The sequence below is a fragment of the Equus przewalskii genome, chromosome 1 (genome assembly GCF_037783145.1).
Source record: "Equus przewalskii isolate Varuska chromosome 1, EquPr2, whole genome shotgun sequence".
Classification (NCBI taxonomy): domain Eukaryota; kingdom Metazoa; phylum Chordata; class Mammalia; order Perissodactyla; family Equidae; genus Equus; species Equus przewalskii.
This window is the reverse complement of record NC_091831.1, coordinates 9977024-10002930: the sequence shown is the minus strand read 5'-3', so window position 1 is coordinate 10002930 and position 25907 is coordinate 9977024. Positions and strand designations below refer to the sequence as shown.

Genomic DNA, 25907 nt, shown 5'->3' with positions numbered 1-25907 from the left:
GCAGGCTCTAGGGAAGATGCATTGAATTTGCCTCCTAAAACTTTACTGGGGCTGGGAGCACTCAGCCTCCAGGGATTTTCTCGGCCATTCCAAGGGCTGCTCTGTGAGAGCAGCTCCAGTTCCCACACCTTCTGGCAAATTTCGCCAGCACTAAAGTGTTGAATATTCCTTTATCAGTCAACCCTGGGCTGAGAGGACCGAAACTCAGCCCAGAGGTGGCCTCTTCTGAATGCTTAGTTCTATCACTGTTCGCTCCCTGTCAGCCTGGAGGTAGTAGCTGTTTTTGTCTATTTCTTTGTCCTTTTTCACCCCTTTTAGTAGGTAAACACCTACTACTAATTCATTCTTTACATTAAGAAAAATATGTGATGCTCACAAAGCAAGGGTTTTGTTAACAAGAATAAGTACACATTGTGGTTACAGATGGGGAGTCTGTGAGGAGAAAGGGATCCAGACGGGTCAGTGGAAAGGGTAGAAACAGAAGGAATTTGATGAGCAGAAGCGCAAGGGGTGCATCCTACTGCTGAGATCAAGAGAATCTGGGCTTTGGCATTCAGCTGGAGGTTCCTATAGCAGTCAGACAGTGACAGCTGAGTCAGCAAAAGTCAGTGTTAAAGCTATCCAAGCAGAAGAAATTTGCTTCTGAAGAGGTGGAGGATGGCAGGAGGAGGAATCTCAGGTTTTCTAAAAGTCCTTTTAACGTGATTGAGCTCAACCCTATCACTACACAGATCAGGCAACCTAAACCCAGAGACGTCCTACCTGGCTGTCCTCACTCTCTCCGGGGTGCCATTCACCGGGGTGTTCTCCTTCAGGACAATGTAACATAATTGTCCATGGAAGAGTAGCTGGGTGAGAGTGGATGATGCTACTCCATCTTGGGAAGTTTAGCTAGGTCTGAAACTGTAAACGCTCCAAGATCAATACATATTTTTCTTCTGGGGTTGGAGGTGTGCTAGATGCTTTTTATTTTCCACTCTAACTCTCCTTATATTGCAATATAATATTACAAGCTAGTTGCCCCAAGTCCCAAAGTGGGTAATACACAAATTTAAGTACATTTATAACTAACAACAGTAAAAATACTGGAGGCAGGGAAAATTATTTTCAATATTGCATTTATTCAAAAGGACATAAATATGTTCTGCAGTACATAATATAATGTAAACACTATAAAACTTGAATAATAAAACATTGTACTAAGAAATATTGCTCATGAGGATATTTGTGCCCGCCCAAGTCAGAGTCCCTCGTTTACGTCACAGAAGCACGGTGGCAGGGAATCAAAGTCGGCATACAAGCTACACTCGTCACAGCATTGGAGGTTGGGATAAGACCCAGTGGTGATGGCTGTGGCGACCTTGTCCTGGGTGACCATGGCTGGATTATTTTTTAAGGCCAAACAAGCAGGTACCATTGGAGCTCTTAAGAAAAGACATACACACACAAGCATGGGATTAGAATTTTTCTTCTCAGTCCGTTTGTTACAAGTGTCAGGGGGATCTGGGAAGTTCAGAGCTGGACCCAAGCAAACACGTGACACCAGCCTGAAATTAAGGCTCCCTGCCCTGTCCTAAACCCTGTCTAATCCCCTCCTCTCCTAAGATTGCTGGCAGCGCAAGATCAGGTTACAGCAAATAAGGGAGAGTGGACTGCAGGGGCAGGTCACCCAGCTGATCACTGCAGGCCCGCCAAGTGCAGAGCAGGGCAGGGACGGTGCCACAGTCAGCTGTCCCCCGGGTCCCAGGATTTACCTGCCAGCTCCCAGGCTTAACACGCCCAGAACAGGAACATCGCCGCTTCTGACAACCAACCTCTCCCATGTTTGAAGGTTCCTCTCCCCGCAGTTTTATTATCTCTTGTTTGATCTACATCCCCTTGTAAAGTGTCCCCCAGGATCTTCACACAGCTCAGCCTCCCCATAGTCCCACAGGCCCACCTCCCTGACCCCAAGGCCATGGCAGTGAGTGAGAGGACACCCTGAGGGCTCCTCAGCTCAGGCCAGAGGAGACGGATTCAGCCCGTGCTCTGTGTGAACACGAGGCTGCCTCGCCCGCAGTCCCGTCTGCAGCCTGGGGCAGCAGGAGGGCCCAGCCACTGCACTGATTTAACCAGCTGAGGGTCACCTCAGCGAGGTCAAGGGACAGCAGAGCAGCGGTGACACACAGAGCCACCAGCTGAGAACACTCTGCTTATGAGCTCACAGCCCCAAGCCAGAAGGGGAGGAAGCCAAGATTCTATGCACCCACTTTGCCTTTTCAAACCTGCCTGCTGTTCCTGACCTCACACAGGGTGTGGCCACAGGGCAAGGAATGGCCCTGCTCAAGCAGAGAGCCCCAGGAATCCCATTTGAGGGGTGTGCTATTCACTCTTACCCACGTCACTCACTTCAATGCACTGGCTACTTGGACGTAAAGACAGATGACAACACCTATCAGCACGAGCATGGCCACCAGGATACCGCCACCAATGCAGAACATAATTACGGTGTTGACTTTAGATTTATCTAGGCAGAGAAGTGCAGGCAAGCAGTGAATGAAGCTCCCCTCCCCACACAGCCACTTAGCAACTCAATATGCTTCCTCTAGTGGAGGAAGGATGAACCCCAAATCACAGATTTTTATGCATGTAAAACACAAATGAGTCTTCCCAGGGAGACCTAGGATCCTAAGCTGGCCCAGAGATAGGGAACAGGGTTTATTTATGAATGGGACAGGATTGAAATGCAAAACCCAGGGAGAAGGAAGGAAGGAAGGAAAGTGGGAAGAATCTTTTTCTCCCTTTCACCTGCAGTAATGTGCAGCCGTAAATAACAAACAGGCCTCTGCTTGAGCAAATGGTTTTACTCCCAAACATATAGCCTTCCTGAAATATGTTCACTTTCAGAGTTAGAATTAACCCCGCACTGTACATCAGGCTTAAAAATCTCCTGTGGGAATGATTATGGGAATGACTTTTTTAAAATGTTATCTTTGACTATACTAAGAATATACAAATTCATTTTGTAAGTGATATGTGTTTTAGGAAAAAGAGTTTCTAATTCTCCCACTGACAATTGCCATTTTTCCTCTTAAGTCTGCCCAGGAAATCCAATTTGTGTGAATAAGCAATTTGTTTAATCTAACTCCCTGAAACTGGGGAAAAGTGAGCCAGGAGAGAAGGATAAGCAACCCCCTGCTGAAGCATACTTACCAGCACCTAAGTCTTCATAGCTGGATGAATGCCGACAGCACAAAAAAATTACAATTAACATGAACTTTAGGGAACAGTACATCTTATCAGGAATTTCTCAAACCTTTAATTTGAGAAAGAAAAATTCTAATTATTCCTGTTAGGAGTACTTAAGATATAAATTTGAAGAGCTTGCTTTTAGAAGCGCAGTCTCCACCAGAGCTGGCAGAATGGACAGCCACCATCAAGCTCCAACTCTGCCTGTTAGGTGGTGGGCTGTGTGACATCAACTCTTTGGCTACCAACTCTCCTTCATGGGGTTCTGAATTCCATTCCATGTTCAGATATATTTTAGCACCAATGGAAATATGAACGCTCAAATATTATTTTAAATAATTTGATCTCAGTTTCTCCTTTTCAGGTTTTATTTCCCTCAGAGAACCTTTTAAGGTTTGATTGTTAATCAAAAGCAAATTTGAGATCTCAATAAAATAAAAGGATAGTAATGTGGGGGGGGCTAATATCTAAAAAAAATAATGTATCTGAAAGTTCAATCATAGAAGACTGGTTAGACTTCATGTTTTACCTACACGATGAAATAATAACGTAGTTGCAGCCATTTAACAGGATTCAGATATAGGTTCATTGACTTCAGAATATTACCATACTTTATGGTTAAGATAAAGAGATTTCAAAAAGTAATTTGACTAGGATATCTGTTCTAAACCAGGTTTCTATGATTTCAAGGTACTGTCACCCAGAAAAGCTGGTTCAATTAAATGAGGGAATTATTTTAACTACAAAGGATTATCCCTTGCTGCTCTGGCCAAACCCTGGAAGAGGTCATGAACAGCAGGGGAGAAAGTGACAAAAATGATGACATAAAACCTCTGAAAAATTCTGTCCTCTATGAAAGCAATGAAAAATCTGGCAAAAATTTGCCAGAATCAGCCTTTTCAGGCTGGAAATTAACTAAAAGTTTGTAGCAACTCAGAAAACATCTACTCAGTGGTGGCTTCTGCTCCTGGTAAGCTGTGATTCTCTGTATTCACCTGTCTTCACTTTTTGGGGTGGCTATTTGCCATGTGACTGCAATTCTCTGGTTGACCTAAGAAGACTTGTTGATTTTCAGTTTGTTCAGCTTTTTTCTTGTTTTGAGGATAACAACTCCAAAGATCTTTACATGCTGGAATGGAAACTAGAAGTCTTGTGTTCATTTCTATTCATTCTACTTCTCAGACTGGATAATCTCAATTGACATATCTTCAGGTTCATTTGTTCTTTCTTCTGTCTGCTCAAATCTGATGTTAAGCCTCTCTGGTGAATTTTTTTTTTCCAGTTATTATACTTTCCAACTCCAGAATTTCTATTTGGTTCTTTTTTAAAAAATAATTTCTATCTCTTTACTGATATTCTCTATTGGAGATATTATTCTCATACTTTCCTAGTTCTTTAAACATGGTTTCCTTTGAACATAGTTAAAATAGCTGATTTAAAGTCTTTGTCTAGTTGGGTCCATGTCTGGGCTTCTTCAGAGAAAGGTTTTATTGATTGTTTCCCTCCCTTCCTTTTTTATGGGTGATACCTTCTTGTTTCTTTGTATGTCTTATAGTCTTTTGTTGAAAACTGGACATTTAAAATAATATAAGATGGCAACTCTGAAGTCAGATTCTCCCTGCTCTCCAAGGTTTGTTGCTGTTACTGCTTGTTATAGTTGTTGTTTGTTTAGTGACTTTTCTCAACTAATTCTGTAGAGTCTGTATTCTTTGTTGTGTGTGGACACTGGAGTCCTACTGATTAGCTTAGTGGTCAGTTAAGGATTGGACAAGATTACCTTAAATGCCTGGAACTAATAAATCTCCCAGTCTTTCATAAGGAGCTCTGTGAGCCTTTTGGGGTATGCCTTCAAGAATTAGCCAAGCAATTAAAAACTCTGTCTTAGACTTTACTTGCTGCTTGGGAAAAGCCACAAGGTCAGCCAGAGGTCAATGCTTAGGGCCATTGCATGTCTTTCTTGAGCATGCTCATAGCCATAGGCATGTATATACCCCTACACATGTGCAAGGCCTTCTAAACTTCCAGGAATATGTCAGCGCTTTTCAAAACCCCTATGGACATCTAATTTACCAGCTTTTCCTTTAAGCTTTTTGGCTAGTGTCTCATTTGCCCCAAATGTTATCTACAACCTCATGCAGCCAGGAAGTTAAAACCATTGCCTATAATTGTTTTTGCCAAATTTCCCTGAGGAGAAGACTTTTTGCACTAAGTTGACTTCAAGTTAAGTTAAATCCAGATAGCTTTGCAAGTGAGGTCTTCCAGGTAACCAGCAGATAGGTCAAATAATGACAATTCTTTTGGAATGAGCCTTTGAAAGAGCTCTACTCTATTCTGTTCCTTCTGATGGCTAAATTGGGATCTGGGCTGTTATTTTCAAGGCTACCATGGAGCTGGAGAGCAAATAATGGAACAGTGCCACAAAGCTTGCTGTTCATACTGAGAGTCAGACACAGCAGTAAACCCTGACCAATATTATTTCATTTATTGATAAAAATATTTTACACATTGCTAATCAGTCATCAACATTAAACTATTGACCTTACTACTTCCAGTGTGTTTTAGTAATATATTTCTGAGTCTCAATGGAGATGACCAGGAGGCAACAGCTAAAACCTCTATTGGGCAGAGGATAAACTGAAGCTCAGAGAGAAGTGATTTCCTTGGGTCACCTAGGAAGTCACTGGCAGGGCAGGAACTAGGGCCTAGTTCTGTGATCTTTCCCTCTAGCCTCCTTCTCCCAGGTCCAATAAACTTCCACTCCCACCCCCCATCCTTTCTGAAACCCTCTGAAATGATGTGTTGTTCTTCATACCAGTGCCCCTTAACTCTATTATCCAGAGGATATGATTGTGGCTCTGAGCTGAGAGATATGCAAAGCATATCTATCACTACTGGGAATGAGCCTGTGAGCTCCCCTTACTTGGCCCAGGTTCCACGTCTGTGCCTCTTCCACAGCTCCTTCCACTCTGCTGCCAGGATTCTCACCTTTACCTTCAGACTCCTGCACAGCCAAGGACTTTGCTGTGGTCCTAGCGACTGCAGTAAGAAGAGTTGGATTTTGCCCCAAAGAGAGATCTTCCTAATTGAAACCCTGTACTCTCCGGTGAATAAAGACTGTAGTGAATAACATGCAATCAGGTTTTATGGAATGCCCAGGTTAGAGGACAGTTTCTGTGTCTTTGTAAAACCCAAGCTGAAGACATCCATATTTTGAGGAACTCAAGAGAAGGCAACATTTGATAACATTCCAAGAAGCATTTAACAATACTTCTTTGTTTAGTTAGAAGAAACTAAATAAAGAGATAGAAATGATTAAAAAAAGAACTAAACAGAAATTCTGGAGCTGAAAAATACAATGAATTAGAAGACAGGACCTTTGAAATTATCTAGCAAGAGGAGAACAAAGGAAAAAGAATAAAAAAGAGTGAAGAAAACCTATGTGATCTATAGGATACCATCAAAAGAAACAATCTGCAAATTATTGGAGTCCCAGGAGAAGAAGAGAAGGAGAAGGGAGCATAAAGCTTATTTAATGAAATAATGGCTGAGAAATTTCACAAATCTGAGGAGAGATTTGTACATCCAAGTTCATGAAGCTTATAGGTCCCCAAACAAAATCAGAGATCTTCTCCACCACACATTGTAATAAAATTGCCAAAAATCCAGGGAAAAGAGGGAATTTTAAAAGCAGCAAGAGAAAAGAAGCTTGTGACTTACAAGGTAACCCACACAAGGCTATCGGCAGACTTCTCAGCATAAACCTAACAGGCCAGGAGAGAGTGGGATGTTAAATTCAAAGTACTAAAAGAAAAAACACTTGGCAACCAAGAATATCCTATCTAGCAAAGATTTTCCCAGACAAACAAAAGCTGAGGGAGTTTATCACCACTAGACCTGCCTTTACAAGAAATTCTGAAAAGAGTTCTCTCAGCTGAAATGAAGGATGCTAATTAGTAACATGAAAACATATAAAAATATACAACACACTGGTAATGATAAGTATATAATCAGATTCAGAATATTCTAATACTGTAATACAGTGATGTGTTAACCACTTAACTCAAGCCTAAAGGTTAAAAGAAAAAAGTATTAAAAATAATCATAGCTAAAACAATTTGTTAATGAGCACACAATATAAAAACAGGTATATTATGACATCAAAAATATAAGAGGAGGGGAATAAAAAGGTAGAGATTTTTTTATGTGATCAAAGTTATCAGTGTATAATAGACAGTTATATCTATAAGATGTTTTATGTAAGCCGCATGGTAACCACAAAGCAAAAACCTACAGTAGGTACATAAAAGATAAAGAGAAGGGATTCAAAGCACACCACTACAGAAAATCATCAGTTCACAAAGGAAGACATCAAGAGAAGAATGAAACATAGGAAGAACAAAACAGCCAGAAAACAATTAATAAGATGGCCTTTAATAAGTCTTTACCTACCAATAATGACTCTAAATGTAAATGGATTAAATTCTTCAATCAAAAGGCATAGAGAGGCTGAATGGATAAAAAAACAAGACCCAACTATATTCTGCCTACAAGAGACTCACCTCAGCTTCAAAGACACACATAGGATCAAAGTGAAGGGATGGAAAAAGATACTCCATGCAAGTGGAAACCAAAAGACACAAGAGTAGACATGCTTGTATCAGACAAAATAGACTTTAACTCAAAAGTTGTAACAAGAGATAAAGAAGGTCATTCTATAATGATATTGGGGTCAATTCATCAAGAGGATATATTAATCATAAATATATGCACTGAAAATGAGAGCACCCAAATATATTAAACAAATACTAACAAATGTGAAGGGAAAAAGATGACAATACAATAGTAGTAGGAGACTTCAATACCCACTTTCAACAATAGATGGGTCATCCAGACAGAAAATCAATAAGGAGATGCTGGACTTGAACTATACTTTAGGCCAATGGGCCTACAGACATACATAGAAGTTCCAGTGAATGGCAGCAGAATACACATTCTTCTCAAGTGCACATGGAGCATTCTCCAGGATGGATCATATTTTAGGTCACAAAATAAATATTAGCAAATTTAAGAAGATGAAATCATACCAAGTATCTTTTCCAACCACAGTGGTATGAAACCAGAAATCAGTAAGAGGCAGAAAACTGGAAAATTCACAAATATGTGTAAATTAAACAATACACTCCTAAACAACCAACAGGTCTTAGAAGAAACCAAAAGGGCATTTTTAAAAAACATGAAACAAATGAAAATAAAAACATAACATACCAAAACTTATGGAATGCAGCAAAAGCATTTCTAAGAGAGAAATTTATAGCAATAAATGCCTACCTTAAGAAAAAAGAAAGATCTCAAAAGAATAACTTAACTTTACACCTCAAGGAACTAGAAGAGAAGAACAAACTAAGGCCAAAGGTAGAGGAAGGAAGGAAATAATAAAGAGTGGAGAGGAAATAAATAAGAGACCAGGAAAAGATCAGTGAAACTAACAGTTGGTTTTTTTGAAAAGACAAACAAAATTGACAAAACTTTAGCTAGACTAACTAAAAAAGAGAAGACTCAAGTAAATAAAATCAAAAATGAAAGGAGACATTTACAAATGATACCACAGAAATACAAAGGATCACAGAGAACACTGTAAACAATTATACACCAACAAATTGGATAACCTGGAAAAAATGGATAAATTCCTAGAAACACACACTTACCAAGTCTGAATCTTGAAGAAATAGAAAATCTGAACAGACCAATATTGACTAAGGAGATGAACTTAGTAATCAAAAACCTCCCAACAAACTAAAGCCCAGGACCAGATGCTTTTACAGGTGAATTCTACAAAACATTTAAAGAAAGATAATGCCAATCCTTCTCAAAGTCTTCCAAAACATTGAAGAGGAGGGAATACTCCCAAACTCATGTTATGAGGCCAGCATTACCCTGATACCAAAGCCAGACAACAACACTCCAAGGAAAGAAAGAAATAGGCCAGTATTCCTAATGAATATAGATTCAAAAATTTCAAAGAAAATATTAGCAAACTGAATTCAACAGCACATTAAAAGAATCATAGACCATGATCAAGTGGAATTTATCCCTGGGATGCAAGGATGGTTCAACATACACGAATCAATGTGATAAATCACACTAACAGAATAAAGGGTAAAAAACATATGATCATCCTAATAAATGCAGAAAAAGCATTTGACAAAATTCAACATCAATTCATGATAAAAAATACTCTTCAAAAATTGGGTACAGAAGGAAATTACCTCAACATAATAAAGGCTATATATGACAGGCCCACAGCAAACATCGTACTCAACTGTGAAAAGCTAAAAGCTTTTCCTCTAAGATGAGAAACAAGACAAGGATGCCCACTCTCACCACTGCTATTCAACATAGTGCTAGAAGTCCTAACCAGAGCAATTAACCAAAAAAGAAGGAAAAGGCATCCAGATCAGAAACAAAGAAGTAAAATTGTCTCTGTTTGCAGATGATGTGATCTTATACATATAAAATCCTAAAGACTTCCCCTGTTAGAACTAATAAACACATTCAGTAAAGTTGCAGGATACAAAATCTACATGCAGAAATCAGTTGCATTTCTATACACTAACAACAAATTATCAGAAAGAGGGATTAAGAAAATAATCCTATTTACAATAGCATAAAAAGAATAAAATACTTAGCAATAAATTCAACCAAGGAAGTGAAATATCTGTATAACAAAATCTATAAGACTTTGATGAAAAAAAGTGAAGAAGATACAAACAAATGTAAAGATGGCCTGTGTTCTTGGATACGAAGGATTAATATTGTTAAAATATCCATCCTACCTTAAGTGATAGACAGATTCCATGTAATCTCTATCAAAATTCCAAGGGTATTTCACATAGAAACAGAAAAAAACAATCCTAAAATTCATTTGGAACTATCTTTTGCGTGAATAGCCAAAGCAATCCTGAGAAAGAAGAACAAAACTTGAGGCATTACACTTCCTGATTTCAAACTATGTTATAAAGCTATAGTATCAAAACACTATGGTATTGCCATAAAAATAGACACACAGACCAATGAACAGAATCAAAAGCCCAGAAATAAACACTCACACATATGGTTAACTAATATTTGACAAGGGAGCCAAGAATATACAATGGGGAAAGGATAGTCTCTTCAATAAACAGTGTTGGGAAAGCTGGATAATCACATGCAAAAGACTGAAAGTGGATCCTCTCTCATACCACTCACAAAATTTAACTTGAAACAGACTAGACTTAAACATAAGACTTGAAACCATAAAACTCCTAGAAGAAAACACAAGATAAAAGCTCTTTGATGCTGTTTTTGGCAACAAATTTTTGGATATGACATCAAAAGTTCAAGCAATAGAAACAGAAATAAACACGTGGAACTGCCTTAAACTAAAGAGCTTCTGCACAACAAAAGAAAGACTCAACAAAATGAAAAGGCGACCTATGGAATGGGAGAAAATATTTGCAAACCATCTATCTGATGAGGGGTTAATATCCAAAATATATAAGGAACTCATACAATTCAGTAGCAATAAATAAATAATCCAATTAAAAGGCATAGGACCTGAATAGATGTTTTTCCAAAGAAGATACACAAATAGCCAATAGGTACATGAGAAGACACCCAACATTACTAAATGTCAAGGAAATGTAAATTGAAACCACAATGAGATATCACATCACACCTGTTAGAATGACTATCACCAAAAAGACAAGAGATAAGAAGTGTTGGTGCAGATGTGGAGAAAAGGGAATCCTTGTGCACTGTTGGTGGAAATTGGTAAAACCACTATGGAAAATAGGATGGAGGTTCTTAAAAAAATTAAAAATAGAACTACCATATCATCCAGCAATCCCACTTCTGGGTATATATCTAAAGGAAATGAAATCAGGATCTCAAAGAGATATCTGCACTCCCATGTTCATTGTAGCAATAATCACAATAGCCAAGATATGGAAACAACCTGAGTGTCCATCTACGGATGAATAAAGAAAATGTGGTGTGTGTGTGTATATATATACAATGGAATATTATTTAGCCACGAGAAAGAAGGAAATCCTGCCATTTTACACAACACAGGTGGACCTTGAGGGCATTATGCTAAATGAAATGTCAGACAGAGAAAGACAAATACTATATGATCTTACTTATATGTGGAAGCTAAAAAAGGTAAACTCATAGAAATAGAGAGTAGAATGTTGGTTGCCAGGTGCTGGCGGGGGTGAGGAAAATGGGGAGATGTTGGTTAAAAGGTACAAACTCCCAGTTATAGTATGAATAAGTTCTAGGGATCCAATGTACAGCATGGTGACTATAGTTAACAATACTGTATTACACACTAGAAAGTTCCCAAGAGAGTGATCTTAAATGTTCTGAGCACAAAAAAATAAAAAGGTAATTATGTGAAGTGACATAAGTATTAACTAACCTTATTGTGGTAATCGTTTCATATAGACATGAGTATCAAATCACCACATTGCCTATCTTAAACATACACAATGTTATATATCAATTATATCTCAATAAAGCTGGAAAAAAATTTAAAAATAAAAAAATTGGTGAAACTAAGTGAAGGGTATATGGATTCATTGGGCTTCTCTTGGATTTTTTTCTACAAGTTTGAAATTTTTAAAAATGAGGAATAATTATTCTTAAGATTTCTTTTTTTTAAAATCCCATATCCATGATTATTGATTTACATATGTTTTTGAAGTGTCATGTAATGTCAGAAATTTGAATAGGAGTAGATGGGGAGGGAGAAAATACCTCAGTAAAAAGCTTTAACCGTGTTAGGACCTGTCTCAGACCTCACAGAATGTTTTCCCAGATAAAATCAAAAAAGTATCATGACTTTAGAAGTCATGTTAAATATATCAAGAAGGTTTATTGAAAACAATTTTTAACTATGAGTTTCTCCAGGAGAAATCAAGATTTTTTCCAAGAGGAATAAAAAAGATAAGGACCCATAGCTGGGATTGTCGTCATTTCTGAAGCTGTAGGCGACTGGCTTTTTCCTGACCGCTCTCCATATTCCCTGCTCAGGGTGAGCCTCACAGGAACAGAAATGAGAAAAAGGCTGGGTGAGTCACCTGACTCCACCTCGCAGGGAGCAAGACCAGCAGGTAAAACTGCTGACACTTGTCTTTGTCCCATTTTGCAGAAAGCTCCTGTCACTCTCAACCTGTCAGGGAACTAGGATCAGGCAGGGAGGATGTTGTTGATATTCAATAAATTGTTAACAAGTGTCAGGCGCTATGCCAAGTCCTGTCACACAGATTATTTTATTTCATACCGTAATAGCCTGTGAGGTAAGTTAAGTTCTGGCATCCGTACTTTATAATAGAAGAAACTGAAGCTCCAAGAGTTTGGGGAACTTGCTTCAGTTCTCATTGCTGGAAAGTATCAGAACCAGGACTGTAGTCCTCCCCTCTCCCTATTCTGCCTGAGGGACCAAACCTCAGAAGATGGAGCTGAGTCCCACCTTCCTGCTTTGGGTGATGCTCAAGGCTTCCAGCAGATGTAAAATGCCATTTTGCATCTGGCATAATTCTGCCCACTCATCGCTCTGAGGATCAGCAAATAAGAGGTTTCTCAGTTGACACCATTGCTCTAACTCACTGGATTCTTTCTTCATAAGAAAAATTCTTGGTTACGGGGTTTGAGGCTCAGTTCCAGCAGCTTTCTCATGCCCTACTTCATTTAATCCTCAAAGCAGCCCTCCTGAGTAGGCCTGAATAGACCATTCATTCTTCACACGGGGAAGCTGCTCAAGGTCTCAGGGACCGTGAAGAGTGAAGCTGGGTTTCTGGCCCTTCTGTGATTCACCATTTAATGGTCCATTTAAATCGACAATTTGCATCCAACAATAGGTAAAGCAAACCTTAGCATCTTCCCATCCCCCTTCCTTTCCCACATCACCACTTCCCACGTTCTTAAAGATAGTCTCATGCCATGCATTGGACATGGCAGCCCAGAAATTTGGTTTCCTGCTCATTCTGACCAGGTCTCTCCAAATGCCTTCAGAGGACACATTTCCAAGGTAGTTTAGAGGGAAAAAAACAAGTGTAATCAAACCTGAATTCTTATTCTACCTTAGTCACTTACACCTGCTCTATAACTTTAGTTAAGTGATTTAATACCACTTGACTTCAGTTTTCTGGTCTGTAAAATGGGGATATCACAGCCTACTACTAGCTGAGTTAAATTGCTGGCCCTTTTTCTTACTAGTTGTGTGGTTCTGGGCAAGTTCTCAACCTCCCTATACTGCTGAACCATTCTTGAATCCCAGGAATAAAACGCACTTAGTTATTGTGTATGAGCCTTTTAATGTACTGTTGAATTCGGTTTGCTAATATATTGTTGAGGATTTTCACAACTATGTTCATCAGGATGTTGGCCTGTAGTTTTCTTTTCCTGTAGTGTCTTATTCTGGCTTTGGTATCAGGATAATGCTGGCCTCATTCAATGAGATCAAAGTGTCTTTCCTTTTCAATTTTTTGGAAGAGTTTGAGAAGGACTGGCACTAATTCTTTGTTATATGTATAGTAGAATTGACCCATGAAGCCATCTGATTGTGGGCTTTTCTTTGTTGGGAGGTTTTTAATTATTGATTCAATCTCCTTACTAGTTGTAAGTCTGTTTAGATTTTCTATTTCTTCATGATTCAGACTCGGTAAATAGTGTGATTCCAGGAATTTATCCATTTCCTCTAAGTTATCCAATTTGTTGGCATATAATTGTTCACAGTAGTCTTTTATGATCCTTTGTATTTCTGCAGTACCAGTTGTAATGTCTCCTCTTTCATTTCTCATTTTGTCTTCTCATTTTTTTTTAAAGATTGGCACCTGCGCTAACATTTGTTGCAAATCTTCTTTATTTTTCCTTCTTCTCCCCAAAGCCACCCTGTGCAAAGTTGTATGTTCTAGTTGTGAGTGCCTCTGGTTGTGCTATGTGGGACACCGCCTCAACACAACCTGATGAGCAGTGCCATGTCCATGCCCAGGATCCGAACCGACGAAACCCTGGGCCCCCAAAGCAGAGAGTGCAAACTTAACCACTCGGCCACAGGGGTGGCCCCTCACTTTTTTTCTTAGTCTAGCTAACGTGCTGTCAATTTTATTTATTTTTTTCAAAAACTCAACTCTTAGTTTTGTTGATTTTTCTAGTGTTTTTTTATTCTCTATTTCATTTATTTCTGCTCTAATCTTTATTATTTTCTTTCTTCTGCTAACTTTGGGCTTAGTTTGTTCTTTTTCTAGTTCCTTGAAGTGTAAAGTTAGGTCATTTATTTGAGATCTTTTCTTCTTTTTTAATGGAGGCATTACCACTATAAATGTTCCTCTGAGTACAGCTTTTGCTTCATCCCATAATTTTCAGTATGCTGTGTTTTCATTTTGTTTGTATCAAGATATTTTCTAATTTCCCATCTGATTTCTTCATTAATCTATTAGTTATTCAGAAGTATGTTGTTTAATTTGCACATATTGGTGAATTTCCAGTTTTTCTTCTGATATTGATTTCTAGTTTCATTCCATTTGTGAAGAAAAAAATACTCAGTATGACTTCAATCTTCTTAAATTTGTTAGGACTTGTTTTATGACCTAACATGTTATCTATCCTGGAGAACGTTCTGGGTGCACTTGAGAAGACTGTATATTCTGCTGCTGTTGGATGGATCATTTTGTATACACCTCTTAATTCCATTTAATCTACAGTATTGTTCAAGTTTTCTGTTTCTTTATTGATTTTCTGTCTTGAAATTCTATCCATTACTGCAAGTGAGGTATGGATGTCTCCTGCTATTATTGTATTGCTGTTGATTACTCCCTTTAGTTCTGTCAATGTTTGCTTTATATGTTTAGGTGCTCTGAAGTTGGGTGCATATATATTTATCATTGTTATATCCTCCTGGTGATTTTACCCTTTTATTATTATATAATCTTTCCAACCCTTCACTTTCAGCCTATGTGTCCTTACGTCTAAAGTGAGTCTTTTATAGACAGCATCTAGTTGGATCTTGTTTTTTTTAAATCCATTTAGTCATTCTGTGCCTTCTGATTAGTGAGTTTAATACATTTACCTTTAAAGTAATTATTAAGAAGAATTTACTATTGCCATTGTATTAATTGTTTTCTGTCTTGTAGTTCTTTTCTCCCTCTTTTCCTCTCTTGTTGTCTTCCTTAATTTTCTTGTATTGATATGTCTATTTTATATATTCTTTATTTTCTGTATATTAGGATGTTTTGACATCTTTTTTTAAAAAAAAAACCTTTCTAGCTGTGGAGAGACTCGTGAGGCTAGCCAATTCTTAGAAAGAGAAAAGAGCCCAGCCAGGAGCATGCCTTTGATATGCAAACTAATCAGTCTGGAGCCATACCTCCTCTTTCTGGCTCACACACTCCAGGAGGCAATATTCTTCTGCCTTAATCATCCCAGGGCCAGTTACCAGGCAACCAGAGACCGCTCCTAGCCTAAAACCCACCTGAATTATTCAAACTAGCTAATCCTAAACAGATTACCTTGCCCTGCCATGCCGTCCCTGCAAAAACTCCAATAAAGGTCATGGCATAAACTCTGCCCTCACTCTTACCTTCTGCCTCCTAACCACCCTGGTGTTTTACCCTATGACTCTGTGTGGCATGTGATGACCCCCTCCCTGGGATCTGTGAGTATAATAAACTTCTTCCGTCCAAGCCTCACTCTCATCTCCTCACATGCCACTCTGATTTTGCCATACCATAACCAACATGTACATTCTTAAAACAATATGTTTTCATTCCTTCATTTTTTTCTTTTACATATCTTTTATAGGTATATACTTTGTGGTTACCATGGGGCTTACATAAAACATCTTATAGTTATACTAGTCTATTTTAAGCTGATAACTTAACTTTGCGTACAAAAATGCTATACTTTTACACACACACATACTTTATGTTACTAATGCCACAATTTCTATCTTTTTTTATATCCATTATAATTTTATAGTTATTTTAATACTTTTGTCTTTTATACTAAAATTAAGTTATTCACCTACCACCATTTCAGTATTACAGTATTCTGTATTTGTCTATAAATTTATCCTTACGAGCAAGTTTTATAGTTTTGCATGATTTTGTACTGCTGTTTAGCATGTTTTCATTCCAACTTAAAGAACTCCCTTTAGTATTTCTTGTAAAGCAGGTCTAGTAGTGATGAACTCTCTCACCTTTTACTATCTAGGCAAGTCCTTATCTCTCCTTCATATACGAAGAACAGTTTTGCTGGGTATAGTATTCTTGGTTAGCAGTTTTTTCCTTTCAGCACTTTGAATATATCATCCAACTCCCTTCTGACCTGCAAGTTTCTGCTGAAAAATCTGCTGAAAGTCTTATGGGGGTTCTTTGTCTATGACAAGTCACTTTTCTCTTGCTACTTTCAAAATTCTTTGTCTCTGATTTTTGACATTTTAATTATGATGTGTCCTAGTGTGGATTTTTTTGGATACATTTTATTTTGGATTCCTCAGGCTTCCTGGATCTGGCTATTTCCTTTCCAAGATTTGGGAAATTTTTAACCATGGCTTCTTTGAATAAGCTTCCTACCCCTTTTCTCATTTGTCTCTTTATGGGACTCCCACGATGCTTGTATTGGTCAACTTTACGGTATCCCACAAGTCCTTTAAACTTTCTTCATTCTTTTTCATTCTTTTTCTTTTTACTCCTCTGAGGACAGTTTCCAATTATATGTTTCTGAGTTTGCTGATCCTTTCTTCCATTTGATCTATTCTGTATTTAACCCTTTAATAAATGTTTCAGTTCAGTGATTGTATTCTTCAGCTCAAAGATTTCTGTTTGGTACCTTTTTATATCTCTTATATGTTGAAATTACCACTTTGTTTATGCATTGTTCTCCTGATTTCGTTGAGCATCTTTATGATGATTATTTTTAATTCTCTGTCAGGAAAATTGTAAATCTTCATGGTTTCTGGAGATTTATCTTGTTCCTTTGTTTGGGACATATCTTCCTATTTCTTCATTTTCCTTAATTTTGTGTTGGCATCTGCATATTAGAAAAAACCACCACCTCTCCCAGTCTTCATGGTCTGTGCTCATACAGGAGAAGGCCCTCACCAAACAACCTGGACAGAGATTCTGGGAGCCTCTCAAACCTTTGTACTAATCCAAACCACCATCTTTGTTCTTAGCAGTACCCAAGCATCTAGAGTATGCCAGGTCCCATCAGAATTCCAAGATAGGCAAGACAGAAGCCAGTTCCTTGGGCAGCCCCCACAAAAGTTGGAATGTTGGACACGCAGTCCAACTCTTTCCCTCTCCCAGAGAAGCTGGAAGCCAGGGGTTTCTTTCTGATCATATGGCACTATGCCAGAAGTAGGGATTATGGTGAAAAGTCATCTTGAATTTTCCTACCAGCTTTAATGTGGCTGTTTCACACTCAACTAGGGTGCAGGAGCCTCTCAATTACTTACTGGATTTCTCGCAAAGGGAATTTGTCTGCATATTGTTCAATTGGTGTGTCCATGGGAGATAAGAGGATCCAGACTTCCTATTCTGCCAATCTTGTTCTATAATAATATGTTTTTTCATTCTTTCATGAGTATCTTCCATGGAGCAAAAGTTTTAATTAAGATAAATTCCAATTTATCAATTTTTTTTCTTTCATGAATTATGTTTTCAATGTCATATCTAAAATGTCATTGCCAAATCCAAGGTCACAGAGATTTCTTCCTATTTTCTCCTACATGTTTTATAGTTTTACCTTTGGACCTAAAATTCATATTACTTTAATTTTTTTATAAGGCTTCTGTCCAGTTTAATTTTTTTTGCATTTAGATATTCAATTGGTTTTAATTGACTATCCTTTCTCTATTGAATTGCTTCAGCAACTTTTTAAAAAATCAACTGTTTTTGTGGGTCTATTTTGGGGTTCCCCATTCTGTTCCAGTGATCAATGTCTCTCATTTTCAATTCCAGACTGTAGTGGTTACTGTAGCTTCAAAGTAAGTCTTGAAATGAATAGTGTGATTCCTCAACCTTTGTTCTTTTTCAGTATTGTTTTGGTTTATTCTAATTCCTTTGCCTTTCCATATACATTTTAGAATCAGCTTGTAGGTATCTGCCAAAAACTTTCTGCACTGAATATATGTATCAAAGTGGGGAGAACTGACATCTTGAAATACTGAGTTTTCCTATACATCAACATAGGATATTTTGCCATTTATTTAGATATTCTTTGATTAATTTCCTCAGTGTTTTCTAGTTTTCAGCATACAGATCCTACCCAAAGTTTGGTAGATTTATACCTTAGTGCTTAGGTTTTATTTTTATTTTTGAGCTATTGTAAATTATTTTTTTTGAGGGAGATTAGCCCTGAGTTAACATTTGCCACCAGTCCTCCTCTTTTTGCTGAGGAAGACTGACCCTGAGCTAACATCTGTGCCCATCTTCCTCTACTTCATATGTGGGACGCCTGCCACAGCATGGCTTGACAAGCAGTGTGTAGGTCCACACCTGGGATCCAAACTGGCGAACCCCGAGCCACCAAAGCAGAACACGTGAACTTAACTGCTGCACCACCAGGCTTGGCCTGTAAATTTGTTTTTTCTTTTTAATTTCAAATTCCAAGTGTTCATTGCTGGCATTTGGAGCAGTGAACTTTTGTATACTGACTTTATTGCTAAGCTCATTTATTAGTTCTATGAATTTTTTTGTATATATTTTTGGAATTTTTCCACTTAGCTAGTCATGTCATATGCAAATAGAGGCAGTTTCCTTGCTTTGTTTCCAATTTTTCTTCCCCAATTGAGCTTTATTAGCAAACTTGTATGTTTTTAATTTCCTTTTATTGATTTATTATACTCTCTAGGACTTTCAGCACAATATTGAATAGGATTTTTATGTGTGTGTGCAAGGGAGACTGGCCCTGAGCAAACATCTGTGCCAATCTTCCTCTATTTTATGTGGGATGCTGCCACAGCATGACTGGATGAGCAGTGCTAGGTCCACACCTGGGATCCAAACCTGCAAACTCCAGGACACCAATGCAGAGTGTGTGAACTTAACCAGTGGGCCACTGGGATGGCCCCTGAATAGGATTGTTGATAGAGGACAACCTTGCTTTCTTCCCAATCTTAGAGGGAAAAGCATTTCTTCTCTCATATTTATGTCCATTTTTTTTTCTGCTTTTTGTCCCCAAATCCCCCAAGTACATAGTTGCGTATTTTAGTTGTGGGTCCTCCTAGTTGTGATATGTGGGATCCTGCCTCAACGTGGCCTAACGAGCAGTGCCATGTCCATGCCCAGGATCTGAATCAGCAGAACCCTGGGCCGCTGAGACAGAGCACACGAACTTAACCACTCAGCCACAGGGCCAGCCCCTATGTAGATTTTTTTGTAGAGACCCTTTAGTATGTTTAAGAAATTCCCCTTTTTTCCTACTTTGCTAAGAGTTTTTATCTTGAATGGATCTTGAATTTTGTCAAATGCTTTCTTTTCATCTATTGAGATGATAAAATGGCTCTTCGTATTTTGTCAATATGGTGAATTACCTCAATTGAATTTTGAATTTACAACCAACTTTGTATTTCTGGCTTGAATCCCACTTGTTCATAGTATATTACCCTTTTTACATATTGCTGGCTTTGATTTGCTAATAATTTGTTAACAATTTTTGCATCTATGTTCATGAGAGATATTAGTCTCTATTTCTCTTTTCTTGTAATTTCTTTGTCTGATTTTAGTATTAGGATAGTTCTGGTGTCAAAATATGAGTTAGGAGTACTCCCTCCTTTTCTGTTTTCTGTGAGAGGTGATATAGAGTTGGTATTTTTTTTTCTCAATTGTTCAGTAGTATTTGTCAGTGAAATCAGTGGGCCTAGTATTTGATAGTTTTTAACTACAACTTGAATTTCTTTACTAGATATAGGATTATTCAAATTACCAATTTCTTCTTAAGATTTGGAAGTTTGTGTCTTTAAAGGAATTGGTTCATTTCATCTAAGATGTCAAAACAGAGCTGACTCACCTGTTATCCTTTTTAATTTCTGTGAGATCACTAGCAATATCCCCTCTTTTATTGCATATATTGGCAATTTGTTTCTTGTCTTTCTTTTTCTTGGTCAGCCTTGCCAGAGGTTTATCAATTTCATTGATCTTTTCCATGAACCAGCTTTTCCTTTTATTGATTTTTCTTTTTCTATTTTCAATGTCATTCAATTTTTGCTGTTATTTTATTATTTCTTCCTCCAGCTTCCATTATGTTTGATTAGCTCTCATTTCTCTAGTTTCTTAAAGTGGAAGTAGCAGAAAATAGTCCAGATCATTGGAGGTTAGAAGCAGGTAGAGACTGGATCTTCTTGGTGGAAGCCCTTCCTGGTTGCCCCAGCACCCCAGTAATGCTTCTGTGCCCCATTGTTCTGAGTGACCCCTTACTGGGCTCTAGGACATTGGGGTTTGGGCGAAGGATATGGTCCTAAACTGGGATTTAGGAGGATCCATTCCTAGATGGGCCTCACAGCCAGGTGTTTGGCTGCATGCTTTTGTTACCATGGCAAGGTAGCAGCTGTAATACAGGGCACGTTGTGCCCAGGAGGAACTTGGGAGCTTGGAAACGGCCCTCTGTAACTTCATTAGGTTCTTTCCTGCTTGAAGACTTCTTGGGCTGGCCACGTATTAGTTGTGGAGTGGTTGTCCCTGTGAGAGAAAGCAGTAGGTATGACTGGAATGCAGACCCTTCTGATTCCTAAGAGTTGCTTATCCTCAGCTATGTCTACAGATACCCCAAACGGTTCGGTATATTAATTCCCTCTTTAACTACTCTCACTACCTCCTAGTCTCACTATCTTCTGTGTACTCTGTGGATAAATTTTGTGGGTAGATTTTATGGGGGCCATCAACCCAAATTGGGAAAAATATTCCCTTCTTTATTTTTATTAACTTCACACTGAACTCTAACATTTCAGTGATTAGTAAAACAACTAACCACAATAGGATTAGTTCAAAATATTTTTGTGCCTCTTGAGACTTCTTTCAACCATGTGTTATTTAGAAGCATGTTGTTCAATTTCCAAATATTTTAGGATTTTCCACCTCTCTCTCTGTTACTGATTTCTAATTTAATGCCATTGTGTTTGAGAGCATATTTTGTATAATTTAAAAGAAATTTGTTAAGGTGTTTTATGGCCCAAATGTACTCTATCTTGGTATATGTTTCACGAGTCTTAAAAGGAAGGTGTATTCTGTTATTGTTAGATAAAGTATCCCATAAATGTTAGATCCAGTTGACAGAAGCTGCTATTCAATACAACTATATCTTTACCTGCTGGATCTTCCAACTACTGATAGAAGACTGTTAAGTCTCCAACTATAATAGTGAATTTGTCTATTTCTCTCTGCAGTTCTGTCAGTTTTTGCCTCTGATGGAATGCTGTTGTTAGGCACACATGTTAAGGATTTTACATTGCCTTCATTTATTCCTTTTCCGATGCTCTTCCTTTGTTTACATAGATCTGAGTTCCTGCCCTTTATCATTTCTCTTCTCTCCAAAAATCTTCTTTTAACAAGGCAGGTCGACTGGTGACAAATTCCCTCAGCTTTTGTTTGTCTGAGAAAATATATTTATTTCTCCTTCACTTTTAAAGACAATTTTTCTGTACACAGATTCTAGGTTGGTGGGGTTTTTCCTTTCAACACTTTAAATATTTCACTTCACTCTCTTCTTGCTTGCACAGTTTCTAATGAGAAATTGATGTAATTTTTATCCTTGTTCCTCTATAAGCAAGATGTATTTTTTCCTCTGGCTTCTTTCAATGATTTCTCTGACTCCGGTTTTCTACATTTCTTGAACATGATATGCGTAGGTGTAGATATTTTGGTATTTATCTGCTTGGTGTTCTCTGAGCTTCTTGCATCTTTGGTTTAGTGTCTGTCATTAATTCTGGAAAATTCTGAGCCATTATTACTTCATATATTTCTTCTGCTCCTTCTTTCTCCCTCAGGTATTCACATTACATGCATGTTACAGCACGTGTAATTGTCCCACAGTTGTTGGATATTCTGTTTTTTCATTCTTTGTTCATTTTGATTTCAATTTTGGAAGTTTCTATTGCTATATCTTCAAGCTCACTGATTCTTTCCTTCACCATAACTAATCTCTTGATGTGCCCATCAAAGGTATTCTTCATTTCTATTAGTGTTTTTTTAAATATCTATCATTTCCTTTTAAATCTTCCTCAGAGTTTCCATCTCTCTGCTTACACTATCCAGCTGTTTGTGCATGTTATCTACTTTTTTCATTAGAGCCCTTAACATATTAATCATAGTTATTTTAAATTCACTGATAATTCTCAAATCTATGTCATGTTAACACTGGTTCTAATGCTTGCTTTGTCCCTTCATACTATGTTTTCCTTGCCTTTTAGCATGCCTTGTAATTTTTTTGTTGAAAGCCAGACATAATGTATCTGGAGAAATGTACAGGAATTGAGGTAATCAGGCTACTAGTGTGGAGTTTTACATTAATCTGCCTAGAAGTCAGGCTGTGTTTAATGTTTGCTGTAACTATAGGTGTCAGAGGCCTCAATTTCCTCTGGTATTCTTGCTTTTGTCCCCACTACTATCTTTGTTTCCCTAGAAACTCCTTTTACAATAGAGTCTGTGTCTTGCAGCTCTCTCAATTCTAATCCAGCTTTTATACTGCAGCTCTATTGATTTGGTGGTAAGGCACTGGGGATGGGAATCATTCCATAATCTTATCACTAAACCTATTTTTAGTAGACCTGAGTCTCTACTCTATCATCTTCAAAAGTGTTTCCTAGTCTTTTTTTCCCCTTCCCTTATATGAGAAAGGAAGGCTAAAAGGGGCAAAATTGTCTAACTGCCCATCCCCCAGCCACATAAGGCTCTGGTAGTTTCCCTTGAGGGCACACCTTTGTCAAGGAGAATACTGCAGACTCTATTTCAAAATGGTTACTTTGCCACTGGGCATTTTTCAAAACCATTACTTTTTCCCCTTGCCCTACACAAAGCATGAAATTTTTCTCCAATCTTCACTATGAGAATCTGGTGGGGGTGCTGAAAGTAAAACCCACAAAAGTAAAACCCTCCTACAAGTCAGCCCCCACTCTGGGCCTCCAGCAATTCAATGACCATTTATTTAAGTGTTCCAAGCTCTTTTCATGTCAGAGCTGAAAGCAGAAGTGTTGGGTTTTTTATTAGTAATATAAACCCACATAACCAAAAGCAAATACTCTAAATATGGAGTATTCAACATATTAAGAGTATAAAGGGTCATAGGACCAAATTTCTTGAGAACTACTCTCCTATCATACAGCGTTAGACAGTTACATGATTCCCCTATAAATCCTATGTTAATCATAAACTACTCTTTTAGAATAGACAAGCCAAAACATCACATTATATTGTTCGAAAAGTTACAAAAATATACTTTATTATTTCAAGTGAAAAAATAAATAAATAACATTTGCAATTCATGACAAGAGTAATTTGGCACATTAAAACTGAGGTTACCTCTGCACTACCACAAACACCCTGGCTTTGAAAGAAAGGATAAGATTGAATTTACTGATTTTTCCTTTTTCTCCTCCTCTTACATAGTGATAAAGTTCTCAAACAACTTCTATTGATATCTCTACCAATTCCATACAAAAACCTATTCTCAACACCTCAACCAGGTATAAGTAATTCCTAATCTCAATAATTGTACAGATGGTAGGGAACACAAATGTGAGAACTATTTTATAAAGTCTCCAATCACAAGAGAACTATAGTACCTAAAAAGTTAGCATAGAACAGAGGAATCAGTGACTAATTCTGTAGCACAGTGGAAGTCTGTCCTTGGTTTTAAATGATAAACAGGATTTTCCCTGCTATCCAAAAAAAAAAAGAAGGCATTGTAGGTAGGTAGAGAGAAGAGCATGGGCAAAGGTAGAGCAGACTGGGAGGCAGGCAGCAGCTAGAGTACAAAAGGCTTTGCGCGCCATGCTAATGAGTGAAGGTGATGGTGACTAGCAGGCAGCAAGCGCCAGAAGGATCAGCTGACAGTGAAGAGGCTGAAATGCAGGTGATGGAAATGAAGGCTAATGACCAGTAAAGAAACTCCTGGAATTATTCACAGAAAGGTTAGTGCTTGAAAAGAGAAGAGGCAGAGATGGAGAAAGATACGAAGGTTTTCCCTGGGGGAAAAAAAAATCAAGACTAGGTGATTGTTGGACACATGAGAAAGAAAGAGGGGGATCACAGGAGTCTTTAGTTTTCTGACGTATGGTCTTTCAGCTTTATTTAAGGAAGCCAACATCCAGTTGATAATATTGATCTTGCTCATGAAATCGAAAATTTGTATTTCTGAAGAAGACCCTATTTTCCTTTGAACTATCCAAATAGGTTAACATGAATCAAAGTTAACACGACCACAAGAGGCAGCACATGTTTGACAAAACACTGCTGTAGACAACTTAAAATTCTGGAGTGCTACTCTTTGCCTAAAACTAGGACATTTAAAAGTAAGGACTTTTAACTTTATGAATTCTGTATGTATCAGATCTTTGGTGGAGTTTGTTTTTCAATCTTGGTAAATCCATCTAATATACACTCTGGATGAGTGATTTCTTATAGAAAAATACATTCATAATTTTTCTAGCACCACTCCACAGGTAAAAAGAATGAAAAAGGGCATTATATTCTCATTAGGCACATATCCTAATATAACAACTCAAATGAAAACGTAAGAAAACAAAAATTATTTTGCACTGAACCATAAACCCAGAATAGGAAGTAAAAGACAAAACTAACGTGAGACAGAGTATGATTTCCATTTTCTAGAGAGACTACCATACATACATGAATGACAACCCGAACTTGAAGAATGCTGACATTCTAACTTTATTTCAATCTAATTTCGTTTTTTTTAAAGGTGAAGTTGACAGAAAGTGGCCGAGAGGCATCATCTACCATCCTACCCCGCCAGGCTTACACAAAGTTCCATCTGTTCCCACTTTTCTGGCCCCAAAGCTTCAAGGTCCTTCAGGGCCCAGCTCAGACTCTACTCCACCAGAGACCCCGGGCCCCGTTTCTGCTCGCTCTCGCCAGGGCCAGGAGAGCAGATCGCGCGGTGCGGGCCCCCCTGCCCTGGGTCTTTCTCTATCTTCTGTCCAACCCCTGCGAGCCGGTTGCCGCAGCCTGAGGGCACGAGGTCCGGGGTCTCCACTGCACCCCTGCACGGTTCCCTGGGAACCAGAGGCCCAAGCCCCGGTGCCTCCTCACTCACCCCCGGCCCCCACGCTCAAGCCTCCCCCTACGACCCTCGAGGGGCAGAACGTGCGTGGGGAGGGTAACGAGGGAGAGGACCACCCAACTCCGCGGCCAGCCAGGCGCCACGCCCACGCCCACGCCCACCCCCAAGACCGCAAGGGTGGCGAGGACGGCCTGCAGGTCACGTGGCGGACGACACCATACCTACCTGACTACCGACTCTCCTCATTGGACCAACCCTCCCCAGCCGCCCAGCAACCGCCGGCCACACCGCCGGCTATTTCTCCGCAGCAGCGTCGAAAACCCGCCCCGGATCCCGCGCGCACCGCACCGCGCCTGCGCACAGCTGCAGCTGTAGGACGAGCGCCGTCAGTACGCATGCTC

The 25907-nt window shown here is 38.6% G+C and overlaps 1 protein-coding gene and 1 long non-coding RNA gene across 2 annotated transcripts; both read right to left on the bottom strand.

The window, feature by feature from the left end:
* Nucleotides 1–1119: 1119 nt before the first annotated feature.
* Nucleotides 1120–12527, bottom strand: FAM24B (family with sequence similarity 24 member B). The gene is made up of 4 exons (XM_070630563.1): nucleotides 3193–12527; nucleotides 2389–2506; nucleotides 2288–2318; nucleotides 1120–1573 (listed from the first exon to the last, which is right to left on the bottom strand). The coding sequence occupies exons 1-4, from the start codon at nucleotides 3272–3274 to the stop codon at nucleotides 1241–1243; spliced, it is 564 nt and encodes a 187-aa protein (XP_070486664.1). The 5' UTR covers nucleotides 3275–12527; the 3' UTR covers nucleotides 1120–1240.
* A 7882-nt stretch (nucleotides 12528–20409) lies between these two features.
* LOC139085285 (uncharacterized) lies at nucleotides 20410–25863 on the bottom strand. Its single transcript, XR_011543527.1, has 2 exons — nucleotides 25732–25863; nucleotides 20410–20948 (listed from the first exon to the last, which is right to left on the bottom strand). It is a non-coding gene; the product is annotated as an uncharacterized lncRNA (long non-coding RNA).
* Between the last annotated feature and the right edge of the window lie 44 nt (nucleotides 25864–25907).